Here is a 22,274-nt window from a genome sequence, read left to right as displayed (position 1 = left end):
ACTGGGTTATTTCAAATGATCTCTTTTCAAGTTCAGAATTCTTTTTTTCCTCTCCCTGATCTCATCTTTTTTTGAAGCCCTCAATTGTATTTTTATTTCATTCATTGAATTCTCCAGATCCAGGATTTTTGTTTGGACATTTTTAAAAATATCTTTCTCTTTGTTTAGTTTCTCATTCAGATTGTGAATTGTTTTTCTGATATTTTGTATCGTTTATTTGTGTTCTATCATATCTCATTGAGCTTTTTACAGTGCCTCTGATGTAGTGGTTGCTTCTTCCAATTTTTGGATTGGCTTTTGTAGAAAAAGACTAGTTTTTTCTACAGATGTATTTATAATGTTGCTTTGGTAGGTCACTTTGGCTTTGATTCTAGTTGGGCACCGTGGTGTAATGTCTCAATGATTTCTTCAGCTGTAATCAGCATCAGTTGTGTCTGTAATCTCTTCATTGGCTTAGGCGGGACTTGTTAGTAGAGGTTGCAGTAAAGCTTTTGTGGGGACAGGGACACCAAGTGGGCTGGTCTTCAGGCACAGCGGTGGCACCAGTGGTTTGGGTATGCCAAACCTTGGGCCTCCAGACAGCCTGCTTGTGTGCTGGCAGTGGTGGCAGTGGGCTGGGAGGGCAGGGTGATCCTTGGGCTCCTGGGTGGTATGTGGCATCATTCATGGCAATAGTAATGGCAAGCCAAATCTCTGCTTCCTAGTCAGCATATGCAGGCACCAGTGGTGGTGGTGGCAGGGTAAGCAAGCCAGTGCTCAGGTCTCCAGGTGATGCATATGGGTAGATGGCCAGCAGTGGTGATGGCAGCCGGCTGAGTGGGCCCATCCTCAGTCCTCTGGGAGTTGTGTGTGAGCCCTGGTGGTAGCAGACAGGGAGGGTTGTTCCCCAGTCCCACAGACAAATTTGTGGGCACCAGCAGGCTGAGCAGGCCCATCCTCAGGGCCCTGGAAGGTGCTCATAGCCATTAATAGCAGCATGTGGGGCAGATCAATCCCCAGGTCTCCAGATGAAGCATGCAGGCACTGTCAGTGGTAACATCAGGTGGGGCAGTCCTGTCCTCTGGTCCCCAATAGTGTATGTGGGTGCAGGCTGTGGCAGCTGGGACACATTGGTCCCCAGGTCCCCATATAGCATGCTTGGGTGCCAGCAGAGGTGGTGGGGGGCATAAGTGACCTATCCTCAAGCCCCAGATGGTACGCACAGGCATCAAGGACAGGGCAGGCCTGTTGACAGGCCCTGCAATCATACACAGTTGCCAGTGGCAACAGGTATGGTAGGTTGATCCCCAGGCTCCCAGATGATGGTACATCCATGCACTGGTGGGAACAGCAGCAGGATGGCAGACCTGTCCTCAGACCCCTGATGTGCATGGGCACCAGCTGTAACGGGTAAGGCTGTTTGATCCCCAGGCCCTGGATGGTATATATATATTTCCAGGCACTATGAAAGTAAGGAAGGAGTAAGTGTTTATTTCAAAGTGTCAGGATATCATAATCTTCACATATCCATCAATTTAATTCACGCTATCTAAAGCTTAAAAGAGATATATGTGATTATGTCCATAGTGAATCCAAATCACTTGATCAAACTTAGAAGCTATTTGTAATAAAGCTCATTGTATGTCTCCTAATGCTATACCTAATGTTAAATGATGAGTTAATGGGTGCAGCATACCAACATGGCACATGTATACATATGTAACTAACCTGTGCGTTGTGCACATGTACCCTAAAACTTAAACTATAAAAAAAAAATAAAGTTCATTGTAAATATTTTTTTAAAAATCTACTAAATTAAACATGATAAAGACAGCTACCATAAATTTGATTAAGTAAGTTACCAAACATGTTATAATAATCAGGCAGTCAATGAAAATGCTCCCTAGTACTGGTATGATCCATTGGGTAGCTTTAACCCACAGAAGATCTTTTCTGCAATTTTTTTTTTGGTTCTGCTTCTCTGTGTTCATGATTTATATATTGATGTCCTCACTGTCATGTTCATGGCTCTGAGCTTTCACTCATAATTTCCATTTCATTAATAGGTTTTCTCTGTTTTTACTCTTCTTTTTTAGCTTTTAATTAAATTTTAAAATTCTTATATTCTCAAATTATGTTTAAACCTGATTGAAACACTTTATTGTGTCCTAGTTATGTTTCCTGAAAATTTTTCTTTTTATTTATTTATTTTTTTGTGACAGTCTCACTGTGTTGCTCAGGCTGGAGTGCAGTGCGGGATCTCACCTAACTGCAACCCCTGCCTCCTGGGCTCAGCGATTCTCCTGCCTCAGCCTCCTTAGTGGCTGTGATTACATGCATGCCCCACTACACCCAGCTAATTTTTTGTATTTTTGGTAGAGATGGGTTTTCACCACGTTGGCCAGGCTGGTCTCAAATTCCTGACCTCAGGTGATCGCCTGCCTCGGCCTCCCAAACTGCTGGCATAAGCCACCATGCCCAGCCCTGAAGAATGTTCTTTAGATTAAAAAAAAATTTTGTTTTTCCCATTGGAAGAACTGACTCTTCCTGACTATTCCCCAACAATGATGGAAGGCAGGGGCCACCAACTTTTCTCTCCTGGCGGAGGCACGAGCTGTACAGGAGTCTTTTGCCCTCACACACAAACTGTGCCCATAGATGCCATCTCCTGAGAATTGTTCTATAATGATAAGCCTGGGCTAAGAGGGAGCATTGTTCACTCTAACAGTTCCTCATCTTGCCTTGTGGGATGTTTCTTTGTTTTTACATGCCTCTTAGCAACCGGACGATGCTGCACTATTTGCCATCCTCCTTCTTTGCCTCTCCAACACAGCATGCATTTCTCAAAAAATAGAGGAGAGATGAACAAATAAATAACCTTAATGGTGTCCTTATGACACAAAAGTTTTGATGTTATTTAACTTATTTTAGATGCAGTATTAATTGGACTCTGAAATTTTTCAGTCAATCTATATAACATCCACCCTCAATATCCACAGCTTCCGCATTTTGGGATTCAATCATCGGCTGAAAATATTCAAAAATAAAAACAAAAAATAACACAATAATTAAAAATAATATAAATTTAAAAAGTAATGCAGTGTAACAACTATATACTCAGCATTTACATTGTATTAGGTATTCTACATGATCTAGAGATGATTTAGAGTATACAGGAGGATGTGCGTAGGTTATATGCAAATACCACACTATGTTATATCAGGGACTTGAGCGTCTGCAGATTTTGCTATCTGGGGGGGTTTCTGGAACCAGTCCCTCCTGGATACTGAGGGATGATCATATATATAAAGCACACATGCCTACACCCATCGATATATATTTTGCATAAGTAGGATGGCTGGTTGAGTTTTTAATTCTTCCATTTGCTATCACTTGTACTGGCATGTTAAAAAAAAAAAAAAAACTCAGTGTAACATTTATTTTCCAGTTTTATTGATCTTAGTTTTCTGGTGTATGGTTTATAGGTAAATTTAAAAATTACATTTTATTTTCTTCTTTTCCTAATGAGGAAATAAAGTAAATATATAGAATGTGAGAAAGTATTAAATTGTATTAAGCACTTGCCTTTGCCCAGTTTGTCTGGAGTGGAATGTTTCTGATGGCTTGTGCTGCCTGCAATAAAGAAGACACGAATAAAAAGAAGCTTTAAATTCTACTTGCTAAAGAAACAAGGACTTTTGAGCAAAAAAAGTTTAGATTCCAAGTCTAAAGTCATTTAAAATGTTTTAAAGCTAGGCTGTTTTTTTATTGCTCAATATTTCTTTTTGCTCATAGCCAACAAACCAGTTATATTATCATTTTGTGAATTATTGCTATCAAAAGTATGTTTCTCTTGCACTTTCCCTGCCTAGACTGGACACTGTGAAGTTGCTGTGGCTGCATTTGTCAGGCTCTGGCTGTTCTGCTGTCACTTGGTCCAGGGAGTGGGGGTGATTTTCCAAATAAACAGCACAATGGATTCAACAACAGCAGCAGTAAATGTTAGGAGAATATGTAGGTGACAGAAGCTCCCGTCGCACCTGACTTCTCAATGAAACCAGTGATGAACCCTTCCAGTACAAAAACTAAGTGAACTACACCTCCAGCTGTCGAACCCTCCTAGTTCTCACCCCACTCCAACTCTTCCCCCACTCTCAGTTGTCCCAATTGTAATTCAAAAGGTGGAATATCAAGGTCTTAAAAAAAAAAAAAGGACACTGCAGACTAACCAAAGAGCAGGGAGAGAACAGAGTGAATTACTTAATTCCCAAGAATAGCGATGTTGGGGAGGCAAGACCTAAATTGGGGCTTAGCTCAAGAGGTTTTTTAGCTTCACCCAGGAAAGAATTCAAGAACAAGCTGACAGTAGAAGAAAACCACTTTATTGAAGCAGCAGTGTTATAGCTCCGGTGGTGTTACAGCTCTGTGACTGCTTCTGCAGAGCAGGGCTACCCTGTAGGCAGAGAGTAGCAGCTCAGGGCAGTTCTACAGTCATATTTATACCTACTTGTAATTACATGCAGATTAAGGGGCCGTTTATGCAGGAATTTCTAGGAAAAGAGTAGTAACCTCTGGGTCATTGCCACGGAAAGGGGGGGTAACTCCTGGATGTTGCCATGGCAATGGTAAACTGACATGACACACTGGTGGATGTATCTTATGGAGAACTTAGGCACCGGACATAATTGAGGACTAGCTAAAACAGGGACAGCATCAAGGAAGGCCTCCAGGGTTGAAGATAGATACGCTGAGGCCTGAAAGACACCTGGGAGTTTGAAAGGCAAAATGAGTGGACAAAGCAGAGGAAGAAGACAGATCCTGCTGAGCTCAAACCACAAGCAAGGGGCTAGAGTGAAGGGGGGATGTCCAGCCCCTCCTCAGAGGGTCTCCATGGAAGGCCAAGGGAGAGGTGGGCAGGTGGGGAGGCAGTGAGGCAAGGAGGCTAGAAAGTCTACAAGGCCTTGCTCGGCCGGTGTGCTTGGCCTGGAAGATAATTAACCCGGACAATGAAATGATTACATAGTTCTTCTATATTATTTGCCATTGTTGATTAGAATAAGTGTTTTGCACATTTAGAAATAAATATAAAATAATACTGTCTTCTAGAGACTCCCTAGAAAATGTTAGGAATGTAGTAACTCATCTAGGGATGGTGAGTCATAATGAATTTTCAAAATCGTGACCTGTCTCCTCAGTTTCTTGTAAATAATTACCAGCTAACATATGTTTGTTTATATGTCCCCTCCTGGAGGTCAAATCATGGAATCGAACAATTGGTGGTGGGAGATTACAAAAGGAAATACTCCATGTTAACAACAAGATATTTTAACATCTTATTTATCTGAGCACAAAAGCTGGAAAGCTTGGCCTAAACATGCAACTAGCAAATGTTTTGGGTGCCATTATGATCTTGAAGCTGACATGTTATGAGAGCATGTGAAACCTTTAGCTTCTAAAGGAGAGAACAGCTAGAATAATAAATGTTATCTTTTATTGTCTGGCTAGGCTACAAAATTGAAAGGGAAGAGACATGCTCGATTTATAAACTGAGCAGATGATATCGCATAAGTCACTACGATTATGTTGAGGTGAGACAGAAGTTACAATCTCCAAACGTTTGTTGGAATTGGGAGAGAAATGCAGGGGAAGCTAGTACCACACCAGAGCCACTAGTCCATTGAACACCAAACCTAAGGAAAGAAAAAAACATGGCTGCTGTGTTGTGTGTAATCCCGATCCAGATTGCCCTGGGATGGCCATTCATGCCCAGGAATGAGTCAGAGATCAGGGAGGGCTGCCTCCTCTGGCCAGCAGGGTCCTCCTGCTCACTCTCAGGGAGGCTGTGCAGCGTGGAGTAATTGCAACTTCGACAACTGTCCCTTAGTTCTAGAATGTTTGGAGTCAGGGACCCTTCATGAATGCTAACAGCAAGATCATTATGCACAAGTAAACAAATATCAACAAACATAGTGGAAGCGTTTGCTCTGAAAAATTCCCCAGTGATAGATTATCTAGGGGACAACGCCTAAGGTCGAAGCTTTCTCCAAGATAATAAAGATAATAAAGGAAAATCCTTGTTTTGCAGTCTGAAAGATAATATGGAAATCAGTCTTGGAAGTTCCTACAGGCACTGCTAAATTAAACAATGAAAAAATCAGCCAGGGATTACGGTGGCTCACACCTGTAGTCCCAGCACTTCGAGAGGCCGAGGCAGGTGGATCACCTGAGGTCAGGAGTTCGAGACCATCCTGGCCAACATGGCAAAACCCTGTCTCTACTAAAAATACAAAAATTAACCCAGCATGGTAGCACACGCCTGTAATCCCAGCTACTCGGGAGGCTGAGGTAGGAGAATTGCTTGAACGCAGGGGACGGAGGTTGCAGTGAGCCAGGGTCATGCCTCTGCACTCCAGCCTGGGCGACAGAATGAGACTCCATCTCAAAATAAATAAATAAATAAAAATTAATAAGTAACTGGGGAAACATCAGGCATAGCTGGATCCAGGGTACAAGTGATCTCTCTCGGAGACTGTCTCTCTCTCATCACTTTTTCCTTCTGAGCACCGGCTTGGTTCTCAGACAGGTATCTCATTGTGGTCACACGTATGAGGCTGTTTTACTCTGACTGATGAGGCCAGAGCTGCCTGTTCACCCCTGGGCTAGGGAGGGTAAAAGGAGGTACAGCCATCTGAGCTTGTTGGAGCAAGTACCTTGAGCTGGGAAAGAGAATATTAGTTTTCCTAGTTTTCATGCATTTTATAAGGGTCAGTAATGACTGCAAACCTTTTATTTTACTTTTCAGGAATCACTTTTAACAATCTCCCTTTTGCTCTTAAAGTTATAAACATCAAATTATGGCTGAGTGGCATTACACCTGGAATAAACTTCAACGCACATTGAAGAACTTACAATCAGGCAGAGAAGGGGAGGATGTAGGTTGTTACATTAGCCAACTTTTAAGTTAGGCTTCTTGAAGACATGTACCATAAACTGACAGGCTCCTTCTCAGCAACGTTTTGATATGGTTTTGCTTTGTGTGGGAGTATATTGATTTTCTTTCTCCTGATAAACTTTGCACATCATCTAGAGGCTTTATTAACATCTTGAGAGAAAACAAACTTGTAATTGAACATGATGATAGACTCATTAACTTTTTAGGTCTGATCTGTTTGACTAGGTGTAACTTAATTGTAAAACTGGCATTGTTAATTTAACAAAGTGTACATTTATTATTCAGTCCTACAATTTGCATAGTTATTTTGTATCAGAACTGATAAATTCAGTTACTGGGTTTATGTAATACCCAGTAAGTCGAACACTTCAGTATGAAGGCTAAGACACAATAAAGAAGTCACAAGATAAACAGGCTTTGGCATGGCTATTTTAAAGGCTTTATTTATGTACTAGGTAGAGAATGTTGTGGTTATGCTTTATCTGGCATTTTTTGGTTTGTTTTTGTGGAGTTTCTGTTTGTTTTTAAAGACAGGGTCTTGCTATGTTGCCCTTGCTGGTCTCAAATTCCTGGGCTCAAGCGATCCTCCTGCCTCAGCTTCCCAAATAGCTGGGACAACGGGTGTGTTCCACCCTACCCAGCTGGCATGTTTTAACTTAGAAAAAATTAAAACTTTATTATTAAGATTAATAATGAAACCTCTGCATGGATCGGAAGACTTAAAACTAGTAGTTGTGTCTTAGAAAAGAATCTGTATCTCACTAACGAGGAACTATTTTAGCCTGGACAGTTTCTGAGGAGAGAATAACTGGGGAATATCTGTTGCTGTTAGCTACAAACAGGATTTTAGGTTCATGAGAGGCATTTAGATTGATTTGAAGTGACAGGCTGTCTGTCTTAACTTGGTAACTGTGAGAACCTTTCTGATATAGATGTAAGATACTTATTACGAGTTCATCTCATAAGCAGAAACCACAGCCCTGTATCCTGTTAATATCATTGGAAAATTTGGATGGATAGTCTTTTGACGGGTATAGTTGAGTTTAATCTCAGTACACAACGTATATTTGTGTGAGTATTTCTGTATCTTCAATACATATTTCATAACACTATCTGAATGTATATTTTTGTTTTTGTGGAGGCTGATTGGAATGTGTCACCACTAACAAAGGGTGACACTTGGAGAATTTTGATCTCACACAGGGTCCCCCTCGTGGCAGTGCAGCAGTCATCTGCTGGTGGCTTTCAGACCCAAGCCACCCTTTCCCCCTCTCTGCTGTGTAAGTTGGGGCTGTTTCTGGAGATGGGAGGGCCAAGAGAAGGCAGAAGCCAGGGGCGTTTCTCCCTCTCTGTCCAGGGGACATCTCTGGCAGTGGCTTCATCCCATTCATTGTCACACTCCCAACCAGACAGCCCAGCTGCAGAGCTATGGTGACTCCAATACCTTCTCCCATTGTCCTCTAGCCCCAGATGGTAGCTGTGCAATAATGACGCTAATCTCAAGTGGCTTCCTTTCTCTGTTTAGTTCTTCTGTGCTTCCACTCCTCAGTTGAACTACCTGGTGTGGGCCCTGTTTTCCTAACCACACCCTGAGCCATGCAAATAGCTATGCAGTTACGTATTAAGTACAAGCCCTATACCCTTTGCAACCTTGTTAGTGAAAAGTGTGTGTCCCTATTACTTTATCAAGAGAAGCATAGTTTTTTTTTTTTCTTTTGGGGAATATTAACTAAGAAGGATTTGGAGACTAGAATGGAATTTAACTCTTTGTGAAGATAGATGCAATATTTTGTTTGGAAAACATAATTGTTAAACAATATCTATAAACATAAAATTTAGGATGTTCAATAAAAGCTATTAGAAGGATCATGGGTAAATAAGTCAGGTCTTACTGCTAATGATTTGTTCAGATTTGACCATATTATGACTATGATAAGCAGGGCTTTCAAGCCAGTTGTCATCTATTTTTATAGTAATTTGAAATCTATCAAATTGTATTTGGGTTTGGCTAATTAGCTTCTGATCGTAAATGTGTTTCTGCAGTTGGATTATTGGTGTCGATCTAATTTTCAGGTTTTGCTGGGTATTTATTCCATTCTTGTTGCTCTAGTTTTCCTCTTTGTGAGTGGCACTGCTTATGAGTCATGCATGAAGGGACATAAGTGAGCAGGAGTGGCTTCCAGGAATGCCACAGTCCTGTTGACATCTTCCTGCTCTTCTCCCTGGGTCCCCCTTTGATTTGTGTGGGTCTGATGTGATTTGGAGGGTCAGGCCTTTACAATGAGGAGGAGAGGACAAGTGAGTTACGATGAAAGAGAAGAATGAAAGGAAGGGATCACAGCCTTGTCCAGAGAAATGGTAAAAGCATGAGTAGCCTTCTAAGAACTTGAGGAATACAACTTTGTTGGGTTTTCCATTTAATACTAATGAAGTGGAAAATGGGCTGGGCGCGGTGGCTTTTGCCTGTATTCCCAGCACTTCGAAAGGCTGAGATGGGTGGATCACTTGAGGTCAGGAATTCGTTACCAGCCTGGCCAACGTGGTAAAACCCCATCTCTACTAAAAATACAAAAAATTAGCCAGGCATGGTGGCACACACCTATGATCCCAGCTATTCAGGAGGCTGAGGCATGAGATTTGCTTGAACCCGGGAGGCGTAGCTTGCAGTAAGCCAAGATTGTGCCACTGCATTCCAGCCTACGTTTCAGGGGGAGACCATGTCTCAAAAAAATAAATAAAGTTGAAAACACTTATGGCATTTAACAGTGTCACAATATAAAGCCAAGCACATTTTCTAAGGGCTCACTTACTTCAAGTATAAAAAGAAATTATTTAGGCTATCATTTGAAAAAAAAAAACAAAACTGGCCATTTGCTGTTATAGATTTTAGCTCTCTCACTAAAGGTTTCCCAGAAGTGACTATTGGTATACAAATGAAATGAGTAAGCCCCTGGGAAGTACAGCTCCTGGTTAGGTGGGGGAATCTTTTTGTAGCTGATTTATCTGTGAACTAGCATTTGTAAGAGGTGGGGTGGGCCGCTCTGAGACTCAGTTTACCCACAGTAAAGGATTCTGTTCCAGCCACACTAGAATTGACAGCTGGGCTTCCTGATGAAGAGGACACTCCCCGGCTGCTCCCCCCAGAGGACTCTGCTTCCCTAGTGACTGAGAAGCAACTTCCCCGTCCAACCCCTGCACACAGTAGAACTCAAACAATGCCACCTTGAGCAGCCTTGCCTCAGGCATAACCACTGTCGCTCAGCACAGCTGGAGAAGTTTCTTGGGCCACTTGGCTTGGGCCCTGCCATGCCCCAGTGACCTCACAGCCTTCTGACCAGCCTTCTTGGACTCCAGCTAGAAAGCTTTCCTGTCTGACTTTTTTAATTTTTTAAACTGAGTAATTAAGGGAAACAAAACAGAATTCAGAGACAGTTAATCCCAAAGAATCATGCCACTGTCTGTGAGATGACACCCATGTGTGAGCAAGCCATCTCAGACACCCAGGGTGGAATTTTCGCAAAAGGCCCTTCTCACTTCTATTGCGTGTTCCTTTATTGTCTGCTGGTTTTGAATACAGATTGGAAATGTCAGAAAAGACTTCAACAATCCAGCCCACTGATTGTATAGGAGCAGAAATGACCAGATCGGCCGGGCACCGTGGTTCACACCTGTAACCCTAGCGCTTTGGGAGGCTGAGGCGGGTGGATCACCTGAGGTCTGGAGTTCGAGACCAGCTGACTAACATGGTGAAACCCCATCTCTACTACAAATACAAAAAATTGGTTGGGCATGGTGGCACATGCCTGTAATCCCAGCTACTCGGGAGGCTGAGGCAGGAGAATCACTTGAACCCAGGAAGCAGAGGTTGCAGTGAGCCAAGATCGCACCATTGCACTCTAGCTTGGGCAAAAAGAGCAAAACTCCCATCTCAAAAAAATAAAATAAAATCACTCTGCTAATTAGCCTGCAAGAAAAAGTGTTATTATTGAGAAGCAATTCTCCATGGGTCTCTCGTTTGTCCGCTCATCTCTGAGGGAGGCACCAACTTGTTCTGACCCATCTTTTCAAGGAAGTTTTAGAGCAAATGACCTTGAAAGTAGAGAAGATAGGGCCAGGCATGGTGGCTCACACCTGTACAATCCCAGCACTTTGGGAGGCCAAGGTGGGCAGGTCACGAGGTCAGGAGATCGAGACCATCCTGGCTAACGTGGTGAAACCCCGTCTCTACTAAAAATACAAAAAATTAGCCGGGTGTGGTGGCAGGCACCTTGTGGTCCCAGCTACTCGGGAGGCTGAGGCAGGAGAATGGCGTGAACCCGGGAGGTGGAGCTTGCAGTGAGCCAAGATCACACCACTGCACTCCAGCCTGGGTGACAGAAAAGACTCTGTCTCAAAAAAAAAAAAAAAAAGTGAGAAGATAATGTTTCTCTCCAGATCAAAAGGCAGATTTGCTTATTACGCAGTATAATAAAGACAATGTTTCCCTTCAGGATGAAAAGATGGCTTGCTTAGAACTACTTAAAGAAGATTTGAGTTTCCTAAGCTCAGAGTTCTCAGCTGTGATGCAAAACCACTGCACCTGTGGAATCTGACTTAACCTATCTGCTTCAACCCTGAGAGAGACGTGTGGGGGGGAGCTGGTGTAATATGATGCTCATGCTTCTTTCTCCCTGTGCTCTGAGTTCTGCAGTCCTTTGTCTCTGATCCAGGAGTCTCTTGACTTCTGTCAGCTTTTATGATACTGCAGCAAACTAACTTGCTAACTTGCTAGCTGGGTGAAATCTCACATTCTTCACATTCTTGCCAGTTATTCTAGTACTACAACAAAAACATTCTTTCATAAGAATTGGTGGAGAAAGCACTGAAATTTACTGTTGAGGCATACATATTTAATATAGGGTTGGCAATGAGAGTTTTAGTTTTATCAACACTATATGTATTACTAGAATTTTTCAACTATCTGTAATTTCTTATACCATTATCTATAAACACCTACCCCCAATAAAAAGGCTTTTATCTGGCTGAATTTTATCTGGTGTTAGAACAATTTGTGATTTGTTAGCTGAATGTCTACTGCAGCTTTCTGTAAGCTAAGAAAAAACATAAATGCTTTCTATCTATTTATCTGTATATGAAATACTTTTTCAACAGTCCTGCCAACTCAGCTATTTTGGAGGAATTACTTTATGTTTTGAATGAGGATTTTTTTCATGTCTGCAAAAACCAGTCGTAGCTAGCTCAGTGTATTTCATAAGAGTCAGTCATGTCCTTCAGACTGTTCGTTTTGGTGTTCAGACATTGTTTTAAATCTCTTTCTCAATACCCTTGAGCTGGCCATTGAAGGATTTGTTGCATTTCAAAAGATTGAGTAAAAGGAATGGGATCCTATGTTCAGGAAAACAAAACATAACCAAACAAAAAAATCAGCCAGCATGATTTCCATGCTGCTGTGGGGAAGGTCCTGGACTCATGGGCAGGACTCCACAGGCATGCCTGAGCCTGGGCCCATCACACACACTGGACGTCCCGTCCACTCCAGCAAGACTCCACACACACGTCTCCACGGGCTGAGGACTGCAGGTGTGAGGGCCAGCTGATATTCCACTGCCCCAGATAGGATAGGTTTAGTTAACTAAATTATAACACCTGGGATTGGTGAGACTTGTAGTGAAGAATAGCCTGGGTTCCAAATCCCTGGCTTTGGGATACTTCTCTTTAAAATGGCACACTCAGCCGGGCGCAGTGGCTCACACCTGTAATCCCAGCACTTTGGGAGGCCAAGGCAGGTGGATCACTTGAGGTCAGGAGTTCAAGACCAGCCTGGCCAACATGGTGAAACCGCATCTCTACAAAAATACAAAAATTAGCCTGGCATGATGGCGGGTGCCTGTAATCCCAGCTACTCAGGAAGCCAAGCAGGGAGAATCACTTGAACCTGGGAGGCAGAGGTTGTAGTGAGCCAAGATTGCGCTAATGCATTCCAGCCTAGGCGATAAAGTGAGACTCTGTCTCAAAAAAAAAAAGTAAAATGGCACACTCCAGATTTTTGAGAGTCACATATTTTACGTAAGATGTAGCATTATTTTCAGACATGGTAAGCGACCTGCTACAGCAGCGGTCTAGCCAGAGAGTAACTAGAGTTTACTCACTTTGCCTCTGACGTTGGTAGAGCTCAGGTTTCTCACAGTGTGGGCCCCTGAGCGGTAAGAACAACAGCACTTGGCAAGTTGTTAGAAATGCGAATCTTGATGCCATCCCAGAAATTACAAAAATCCCAGGGTGGGTTCAGCAATCTCTGGTTTAACAAGCCCTTGCCCTCTGCCACCAAAGTGATTCTGATGCACACTACAGCTTCAGACCAAGGGGTGTTGCTCAGGGTATCACATGTCAGAGGAGAATGAGGTTAGTAAATTATAAATAGGAAAAGAAGAAATTAAATGTTGCTGTCAAACATATAAGGGGATAACATATAGCATTTATTAAATGAATGATAAATAGCATTGATTAAATAGCGTTGATTAATCTATTGTTTTTCATTTAAGAAGTATATGTCAGGCCAGGCATGGTGGCTCTTACCTGTAATCCCAGCACTTTGGGAGGCCGAGATGGGTGGATCACAAGGTCAGGAGATCGAGACCATCCTGGCTAACATGGTGAAACCCCGTCTCTACTAATACAAAAAATTAGCCGGGCATGGTGGCGGGCACCTGTAGTCCCAGCTACTCGAGAGGCTGAGGCAGGAGAATGGCGTGAACCCGGGAGGCAGAGTTTGCAGTGAGCCGAGATCGTGCCACTGCACTCCAGCCTGGGCGACAGAGACTCCATCTCAAAAAAATAAAAAAGAAAAAAGAAAAATAAAAAAAGAAGTATAGGTCATGCCTATCCTAATGTCAGTCACTGTTAGAATACACATACGAATAAAGCCTTCTACAGATGTCTCATCGTGGACAACTGTGGCCTGCAGGGAAAAATCCAACTTGCCACATATTTTGTAAATAAGGTTTTGTTAGGACACAGCCACACCCATTCATTTGCATACTGATTACGGCTGTTTTTAGCGACAAGGCCAAGTTGAGAAGTGTGACAAAGACCATATAACCCACAAAACCAAAAGCACTTAATATGTAATATCTGGCACTTTACATCAAAGTTTGTCAATACCAGGTCAAGGGTTTTAAGGGAAAATGCTTCCCACATTTGAGGTAGTGAAACACAAGTGGAGTTAGGAGTAAGTGTGGTATGCAGGGGTTATTCTGTCATCCAGTAAAATATATGTATTTTTTTTTTCGGTAGCAAAAAATTTAGCTTCACAGACGTTGTTATCATGGAAGGCATACAGACTGTGGGACAAGAAGCAGAGCAATTGCTGGCCAAACGCCTTGGTGTGTGAGTGAACAGAAGGAGAGTGAGCACAAATATAGAAGTTAGAACAGGAAAAAGTGAAGAAAAAACGTGGATGAGAAGGGAGAATATTATCAATCAAAAGAACGTGACCTATGTGAAAAGCTAAAATGAGGGAGTATGTGGCAGGACCTGGCTGGGGAAAGGAACTAAAAAGCAGCAAGATACTGCATTGGAACATTCCAGTTGCCTGGCACAGAGGGCGGGCGGCAGAGTCTTCACGGGAATACTGGGGTGTTGGTGCCAGGCAGAAAAGGGGCAGACTCCAGATGGGGCTGGGAGAGCCATGTTCTGCTGCACTCTCGGCTGGAATTTAGTGTAGTGATCTCGGCTCATTGCAACCTCAAGTGATCTCCTGCCTCAGCTGGGCTCAAGCGATTTTCCTGCCTCAGCCTCTCGAGTAGCTAGGATTACAGTCATGTGCCGCCATGCCCGGCTAATTTTTGTATTTTTAGTAGAGATGGGGTTTTGCCATGTTGGCCAGGCTGGTCTCGAACTCCTGACCTCAGGTGAGCCGCCCGCCTCAACCTCCCAAAGTGCTGGAATTACAGGCGTGAGCCAACGTGCCTGGTCTCTGCTGTACTTCTGTGTCTACCAGGGGTCCATGTGTACCAGTAGGGCTCTCTCAATTCCTGACTCCGCTAAATGACTAACCATGTAGTGATACTGGCGAAAAAGCACTGGATTTCCCTGCGGGGAGCTTGAGTTACTTCTCGGCTTCAACTCTTACTGTTTGACCCGTGGGCACATCATTTCATGACTTCACATCTCCCTTTCCTCATTAGTGAGAGGCTTCCTGCCACCTCCACGTCGTGTGATTCTTCTAGACTCACTCATTATCATCGGGGGGCATGGCTAAAAGAAGGTCACAGCGTATTTCTCCAGCTCCCCGGCTTAAAGAGCAAAAAAATAGCAGAGACTCAGGGCCCTTCTAAAAGGGAATCGTTGACCACTTTGGCACAAAGGTCATCCGTTCCTGGGAAAGGTTTGATGCTGATTTATTTCCATCTCACACCTCATAACAGATTTCTTCTCTTGCCCAAAGAGATTGTTTACTGTTGAAACATTTAGAAGAAAAATGAGCAGCCGGGATCCATGTGTGTGATCATATTTATCTTTCTTTCAGGAATTTTTCTTTAAATGTGGAGCACACCCCACCTCTGACAAGGAAACATCAGTAGCTTTGCACCTGATCGCAACAAATAGTCGGAACATCACTTGTATTACGTGCACAGACGTCAGGTAAGGATCTAAAAATAGTGTCACTTCCCCCCACAGACGTCAGGTAAGGATCTAAAAATAGCGTCACTCCCCCCTCCTTACTTTCCCAATATTGTTCTGCCACACGAGCCTTCCTCAGTGAACTCTCTTTCCTGGGGAGTGTCTGCTTTATTTTGATGCATCTGACCAATTTGGGTATATTTTAATGTGAGGAAACAATTTAAAATGCCAGTGACTTAGTTTAAGTAGGTAAATAGGGTCCTAAGATGGGAGATGGCATATCTAAAATAGTGTATGTAATCTCAGTTAATATTAAAATATAAGCTCACATATTTGAGTATAAAATGTAAACTCATCCATTAAGTTCCAAAATAAAATTAAAATATGGTGCTAACATTAGAAATGTTAACATTAGGCATGTGCCACCACACCCAGCTAATTTTTTGTATTTTTAGTAGAGACAGGGTTTCCCCATGTTGACTAGGCTGGTCTTGAACTCCTAAACTCAGGTGATCTGCCCACCTCAGCCTCCCAAAGTGCTGGGATTACAGGCATGAGCCACTGCGCCCGGCCAGGAATGGAAAAACGATTTATGAACACCACAACATATAGCCCATACATTTTATTTTTAAAAGGTCTTTTCCATACATTCAGTTCTCCATATTTGCCTATATTTATGCTGAGGCTTCGCACACATTCATACACTCAAAATGAATGAATGTAGCTAGTTTGGGACCTTGTTATTTCTAATCCCAGTGAACACAAGAAAAGCAAGCAAATGTGGAGATGGCCTGTTAGTAAAAAAAGGGAAAATGACTCAATATGAATCGCAGTGTAGGAGCCAAGGACAAAGTGGAAGAAACTGAGTCTGTTTGCTCCGCAGAGTAGGCAATTCAGAGTACATTTCCTTACTCTACACTTTCCGAGTGGACAGAGAAAAGAAATTAGCTTCATTACATGTTCTTTGAAGTTGGCTAAGAAGCTCAAATTGCAATAGTGAGAACTTAGCCCTCATATCAGGAAGAACTTTTTTTTTTTTTTTTTTTTGAGGAATTTCGCTCTTGTTGCCCAGGCTGGAGTGCAATGGCTCGATCTCGGCTCGCTGCAACCTCCGCCTCCCGGGTTCAAGCGATTCTCCTGCCTCAGCCTCCCGAGTAGCTGGGATTACAGGCATGCGCCACCATGCCAAGCTAATTTTGTATTTTTAGTAGAGACGGGGGTTTCTTCATGTTGGTCAGGCTGGTCTCGAACTCCTGACCTCAGGTGATCCGCCTGCCTCAGCCCCGCCAAGTGCTGGGATTACAGGCGTGAGCCGCCACACCCAGCCCAGGAAGAACTTTTTAATGAAATGCCAAAATGAATTAATGAATAAAGTCAAAGAATCCGTTGTTTCAGACTTTTAAGCAAAAATAGTCGTATACCCTAATCATTTTAAGTGTTGTCTCTCTTTGGCTTTTGGAACTGTATTAGATGGTCTTTTAAAGTTGCTTTAAACTCTGTGATTTCATGATAAGCAAATATTCACACTCCTATCAGGCTATTTCTATTCTCTAATAAATTAAAAATAAAATGTTTATTAATAGGAGCCGAAAAACCTTAACAACATCTGTTCAACAAACCTGTTTCCAAGAAGGAATAAAAATGAGACGTGATTTTCTCTTTGCTGCATGTTTAGTCACTGCTGTGGCAGGAAGCACCACAATATTGCCATTAAAATGCAGCGCTTCAGCCTCTTTTGGCAAGGTGAATGACTGTGTGTGGCTAACGCTTTCAACATGCAAGAAGAACAGCTAAGATGGGGATTCTGGTGTTTCGGGAAAGGACTTGAAAAGTGCTAAAAGTGAGGGCTTGACTGCGCTGATAGCAGTAGGTAATTTAAGTCACTGTTCAGTTTTTCAAAGGAAAAATTCAAAATACTCTTCTGTAAGTCAGAAAGCAGCTTATCAGCCAGTATTTTAAACTTTCCAGTAAGGTTGATAAACATGACATTAAAATATGTGGTGATGATGGTATTATCTTACTAAGAGCGTCGCCCTCCCTGTTTCCTGCTGTTATGCTGTCACTTTCGTATTAATAACTGGCAGCATCTTTTGAAGAGAATGAGCCACTTGCCAGATACACAGGGCGATAATTGCTGGAAAAATAATATTGTCACATTGATTTTTTTCATATGATTACTTTTGGGAGAATTTATAAATAGAAGCAACTATATCCAGATGCATCTTAAGGGTGTGTGTATATAACCAACCACTTGATTGAATAAGGTCCCTTCTCGTGTAAGGCAGCCGAGTGCCCCATATGTAGGAAAGAGAAAAGAACTCTTTCTTCTGACTTCGAGGGATCCATGTGTAAGGACATTACGAGCGCCTGCACAGACACTCCATGCAGTTTGGTGATCATTGTGGGGTTTTTCCTGATAATGCTTTCTTTTTAAATTTAGAAATCATTCATGATAAACTATAAAAAGTATTAGAAGTGGCCAGGCACGGTGGCTCACGCCTGTAATCCCAGCACTTTAGGAGGCCGAGGCGGGTGGATCACCTGAGGTCAGAAGTTCGAGACCAGCCTGGCCAACATGGTGAAACCCTGTTTCTCCTAAAAATAGAAAAATTAGCCAGGCGTAGTGGCCCATGCCTGTAGTCCCAGCTACTTGGGAGGCTGAGGCAAAAGAATCACTTGAATCCGGGATGTGGAGGTTGCAGTGAGCCAAGATTGCGCCACTGCGCTCCAGCCTGGGTGACAACAGTGAAACTCCGTCTCAAAAAAAAAAAAAAAAAAAAGTGTTAGAAGTTATTTTTACCATCATGCTTAGTAAAATTTCTGTTTGATTTTTTTTCCAATATCTTGATTATGCCTAACTATTTGCACTGTGTGTGTGCTGTATAATTATATTGTGTGTATATATGTATATATATATAGTTTCGTATCGTGTTTTTTTTGAGAAGGAGTTTCGCTCCTTCTCAAAAAAACTATATATATAGTTTCGTATCGTGCTTTTTCCATTTAGCATGACATTATGGTAAATTTTCTCTGTGTCGGGCATGCGTGTGGTGGCTCACGCCTGTAATCCCAGCACTTTGGGAGGCCAGGCAGGCAGATTACTTGAGCTCAGGAGTTCAAGACCAGCCTGGGCAACATGGCAAGACCCTGTCTCTACAAAAAATATAAAAATTAGCCAGGCGTGATGGCATGCACCTGTAGTCCCAGCTACGTGGGAGGCTGAGGCAGGAGAACGGCTTGAGCCTGGGAGGTCAAGGCTGCATTGAGCTGTTTGTGCCACTGCACTCCAGCCTGGGTGACAAAGTGAGACCCTGTCTCAAAAAAATAAAAAATGAAAATAATAATAAATTTTCCCTGCCATGAAAACAGTTTTTTAAAAATAGGTACCTAAAATTCTGTTATGTGGGGATATGCTGTTGTAGGACTTTCTCCTTAGTTCAGCTAAAAACAGGGTCCTTGTCACACAATCATGAAAAATTAGGCCCGCAGACTCTTTTAAGGGTGAAAAAATGGAATTTATTGGGCAAAAAGGAAAAGAAAAAGGGTAACAGGGACTCTCAGCAAAGCAAGATGAATATAGATGAAAATCTATAAAGCAAAATGAACATGAATTAAAATAATAGATGAAAATCAGAGTATAGTATTAATTTATCTGAAATATAGTTTCTGTGAACTCCTTATCACACTGGGAAATAAAAGTAAAATATTAAGCCTCCAACTGACTGAACAGACTCCCTCCTTGTCGGGGGGACCATGGAGACACCTTGGAAGCTGAGTTCCAGCAATGATGGGGTGGGAGGTCAGACAGGCCTGTTATGCCATCGCCCTCACTAACCACCTCTAGGCTTCCTTTCCTAAGGGCTAACTAGAAACCAGACAGGTTTTCCCGCCTCACCAGTTGAAATCCCAGGTACTACCCGGATCAGGAGAGGCCAGGCTCCTCCCCGCCACAAACAGCATGAACTTCCCAAGGCTCCATCCCTTTCTCCCAGTGCGCAGGCTGGTCAGTTTCTCTGGGTACCCCCTTGGGTACCTTGGCTGTCTCAGTTCTATTTAACCATTTCCCCACTTTTGAGCATTTACTTACAGTTTAAACAAAAAAAAAGCAAATAAGACTGAAAACCATATTATTTTACAGACATCATTGACTACATGCCTTGGCTCTAAGAATACGGTCATAACAGTGATTGCAGGTCCACGGTAATGGACATTTTTGAGGTTCTTGATCCATATCGTCACCTTCGTTTCCAGAAACACTGCTCTAGTTCTGATCTGGCTTCCCATGTTTGAGAGGGCTCCCTCCTGCCTCTCTTTCAGCATTGCATATGCTCATGATTTTTGTCTTTGCCTATTTGATAAAGGAGATTTTTTATTATTATTGTTTTGTTATTTATGAATTCAAGAATTTCTCACTCGCTTATTTGCATTTTTTATTGTGAGAGAACAATGCGAAACTTTCTCCATACGAAAGCTATACAAAAAGTCTACAAAACAGATCTGGTTTCAGCAATTGCTTTCTCATTCACTATTCATGATATCACAGTGTCCTTTATAAATATACAGTTTACTGTCTTTTGAATTTATGTTTAAATATATTGCTTTGGTCTTTATTTTAAAATATTTTCCTAGAGATAAGTCAAATTCATAATTACAGACTTAAAAATAAAAGGGTGTTTTAAATCTATTTTTTGTTTTATAATTGTTTTACTTATGTATATGTGTATTAATCATACATCATTAATCAAATTAGACATAATTAACCACATAATAGATGAAAATCAGAGTATAGTATTAATTTATCTGTAAATGTAGTTTCTGTGTACTCGTTATACTGGGAAATAAAAATAAAATGGTAAGCCTCCAACTGACTGAACAGAATCCCTCCTGGTCAAGGGGACCATGGAGACACCTTGGAAGCTGAGTTCCAGCAATGATGGGGTGGGAGGTCAGACAGGCCTGTTATGCCACCGCCCTCACTAACCACCTCTAGGCTTCCTTCCCTTAGGGCTAAACAGAACCCAGGCCTTCGAAAAGACTCCAAACTGAGGCCAGGCGTGGTGACTCATGCCTGTAATCCCAGCACTTTGGGAGGCTGAGGTGGGCGGATCACTTGAGGCCAGGAGTTTGAGAGCAGCCGTGGCCAACATGGGGAAATCCCATCTCTACTAATAACACAAAAAGAAAAAAAAAAATTAGCCAGGCATGGTGGAGCGCGCCTGTAATCCCAGCTACTCGGGAGGCTGAGGCAGGAGAATCGCTTGAACCCGGAAGGTGGAAGTTGCATTGAGGTGTGATCACACCACTGCACTCCAGCCTGGGTGACAGAGTGAAACTGTGTCTCAAAAGAAAAAAAAGGCTCCACACTGATAATGTCCATCACTGGCTTATATCTTCCCAGGTACAGGACAAAGGCAAGATAAGATAAATCAGTCCTTCACCCTCCCTGAGACAGCTGTTTCCTCTATTCTGATTTTCTTTAAATGTTCACCTTATCTTATGGAAAATGTAGGTTTACTGGGCACTAACTAAAGGCTCACAAGTATATAATCATCACAAGTATGTCTCATTGCCTTCCCCTTTTAAGGAAAATGCATAAATGCTAAATCTCCTGAGAACCTCTTAGGGAAAAAACAGCCACAGATGTAGCTGTGACTTGTATTTTTCCCAGGCACGCTCTCAAGCTGGAATAATAGACCTCGATGACTGAGCCTTCTGCCTCAGTCACTCATTTCTGTTGTCAGTACTAATGAAAGTAAGAATTTTATGATTTTTTGCTTTACAAATATACTTCTATACAATAAGAGACTCATAACTCTTTCATTTACCTTTTTAATAATAATTCAAATGCTCTAATGCCACAAAGCTAACTTTTTGACCTTAAGAGAATACCACAATTTCTTTGGCCTTCGGTTTCTGTGTAAAATCCAGGATTTTAAGTAGGTCATCTCCAAGGCTCTGACTGGTTCTAAGGACTACAGGAGGGAGGAATAAGACTTCTTCATAGCTTATAAATTGATTGAGACAGTTGCAAAAATACTTGTATTTAGTCCTGTCTGTTGACAAATGCAGAAATCAAAGATGAAGTCTGCAATGATGCTGCCTACCAAATCACATATATGTGGTTGTAACATGTAGGCTGATGTATGAGACATGTGTGACTCATGGCCAGATTTTAGGCTTACAGTTTAATTCAGGTACATGATTTGTGTCCTTTGAGTTTACATTTGACATAAAATATTTTACTCTTTCTTAGGCCGGGCGCAGTGGTCACACCTGTAATCCCAGCACCTTGGGAGGCCAAGGTGGGCAGATCACGAGGTCAGGAGTTTGAGACCAGCCTGGCCAACATAGTGAAACCCCATCTCTACTAAAAATACAAAAATTAGCTGGGTGTGGTGGCACGCATCTGTAGTCCCACCTACTTGGGAGGCTGAGGCAGGAGAATTGCTTGAACCCAGGAGGCAGAGGTTGTGGTGAGCCGAGATAATTCCACTGCACTTCAGCCTGGGTGACAAAGTGAGACTCCGTCTCAAAACAAACAAACAAAATATTTTACTCTTTCTTAAGGGAAAAAGTGAACTATCTGGGAACCACAATGTCTTGAGGTTTTTTGTGAAGCTGCACGTTCCCTTCTGGCATCAAGCCTTGTCTTCTCCTCTCCTTACCGACAGTCGTGACTTGATCTTCGCCCTTCAGGGTTGTCAGTTGATAGTTTGAGGTT

The 22,274-nt window shown here is 42.4% G+C and overlaps 1 protein-coding gene across 1 annotated transcript in view; it reads left to right on the top strand.

The window, feature by feature from the left end:
- PRKN (parkin RBR E3 ubiquitin protein ligase) overlaps window positions 1-22,274 on the top strand; it is a 1,392,587-nt gene that overhangs the window by 746,781 nt on the left and 623,532 nt on the right. Inside the window, 1 exon segment of the mRNA NM_001132049.1 lies at window positions 15,459-15,574. Coding sequence (NP_001125521.1) covers window positions 15,459-15,574 — 116 coding nt within the window.

Source organism: Pongo abelii, chromosome 5 (genome assembly GCF_028885655.2).
Source record: "Pongo abelii isolate AG06213 chromosome 5, NHGRI_mPonAbe1-v2.0_pri, whole genome shotgun sequence".
Classification (NCBI taxonomy): Eukaryota; Metazoa; Chordata; class Mammalia; order Primates; family Hominidae; genus Pongo; species Pongo abelii.
This window is presented reverse-complemented; position numbering and strand designations above follow the sequence as displayed.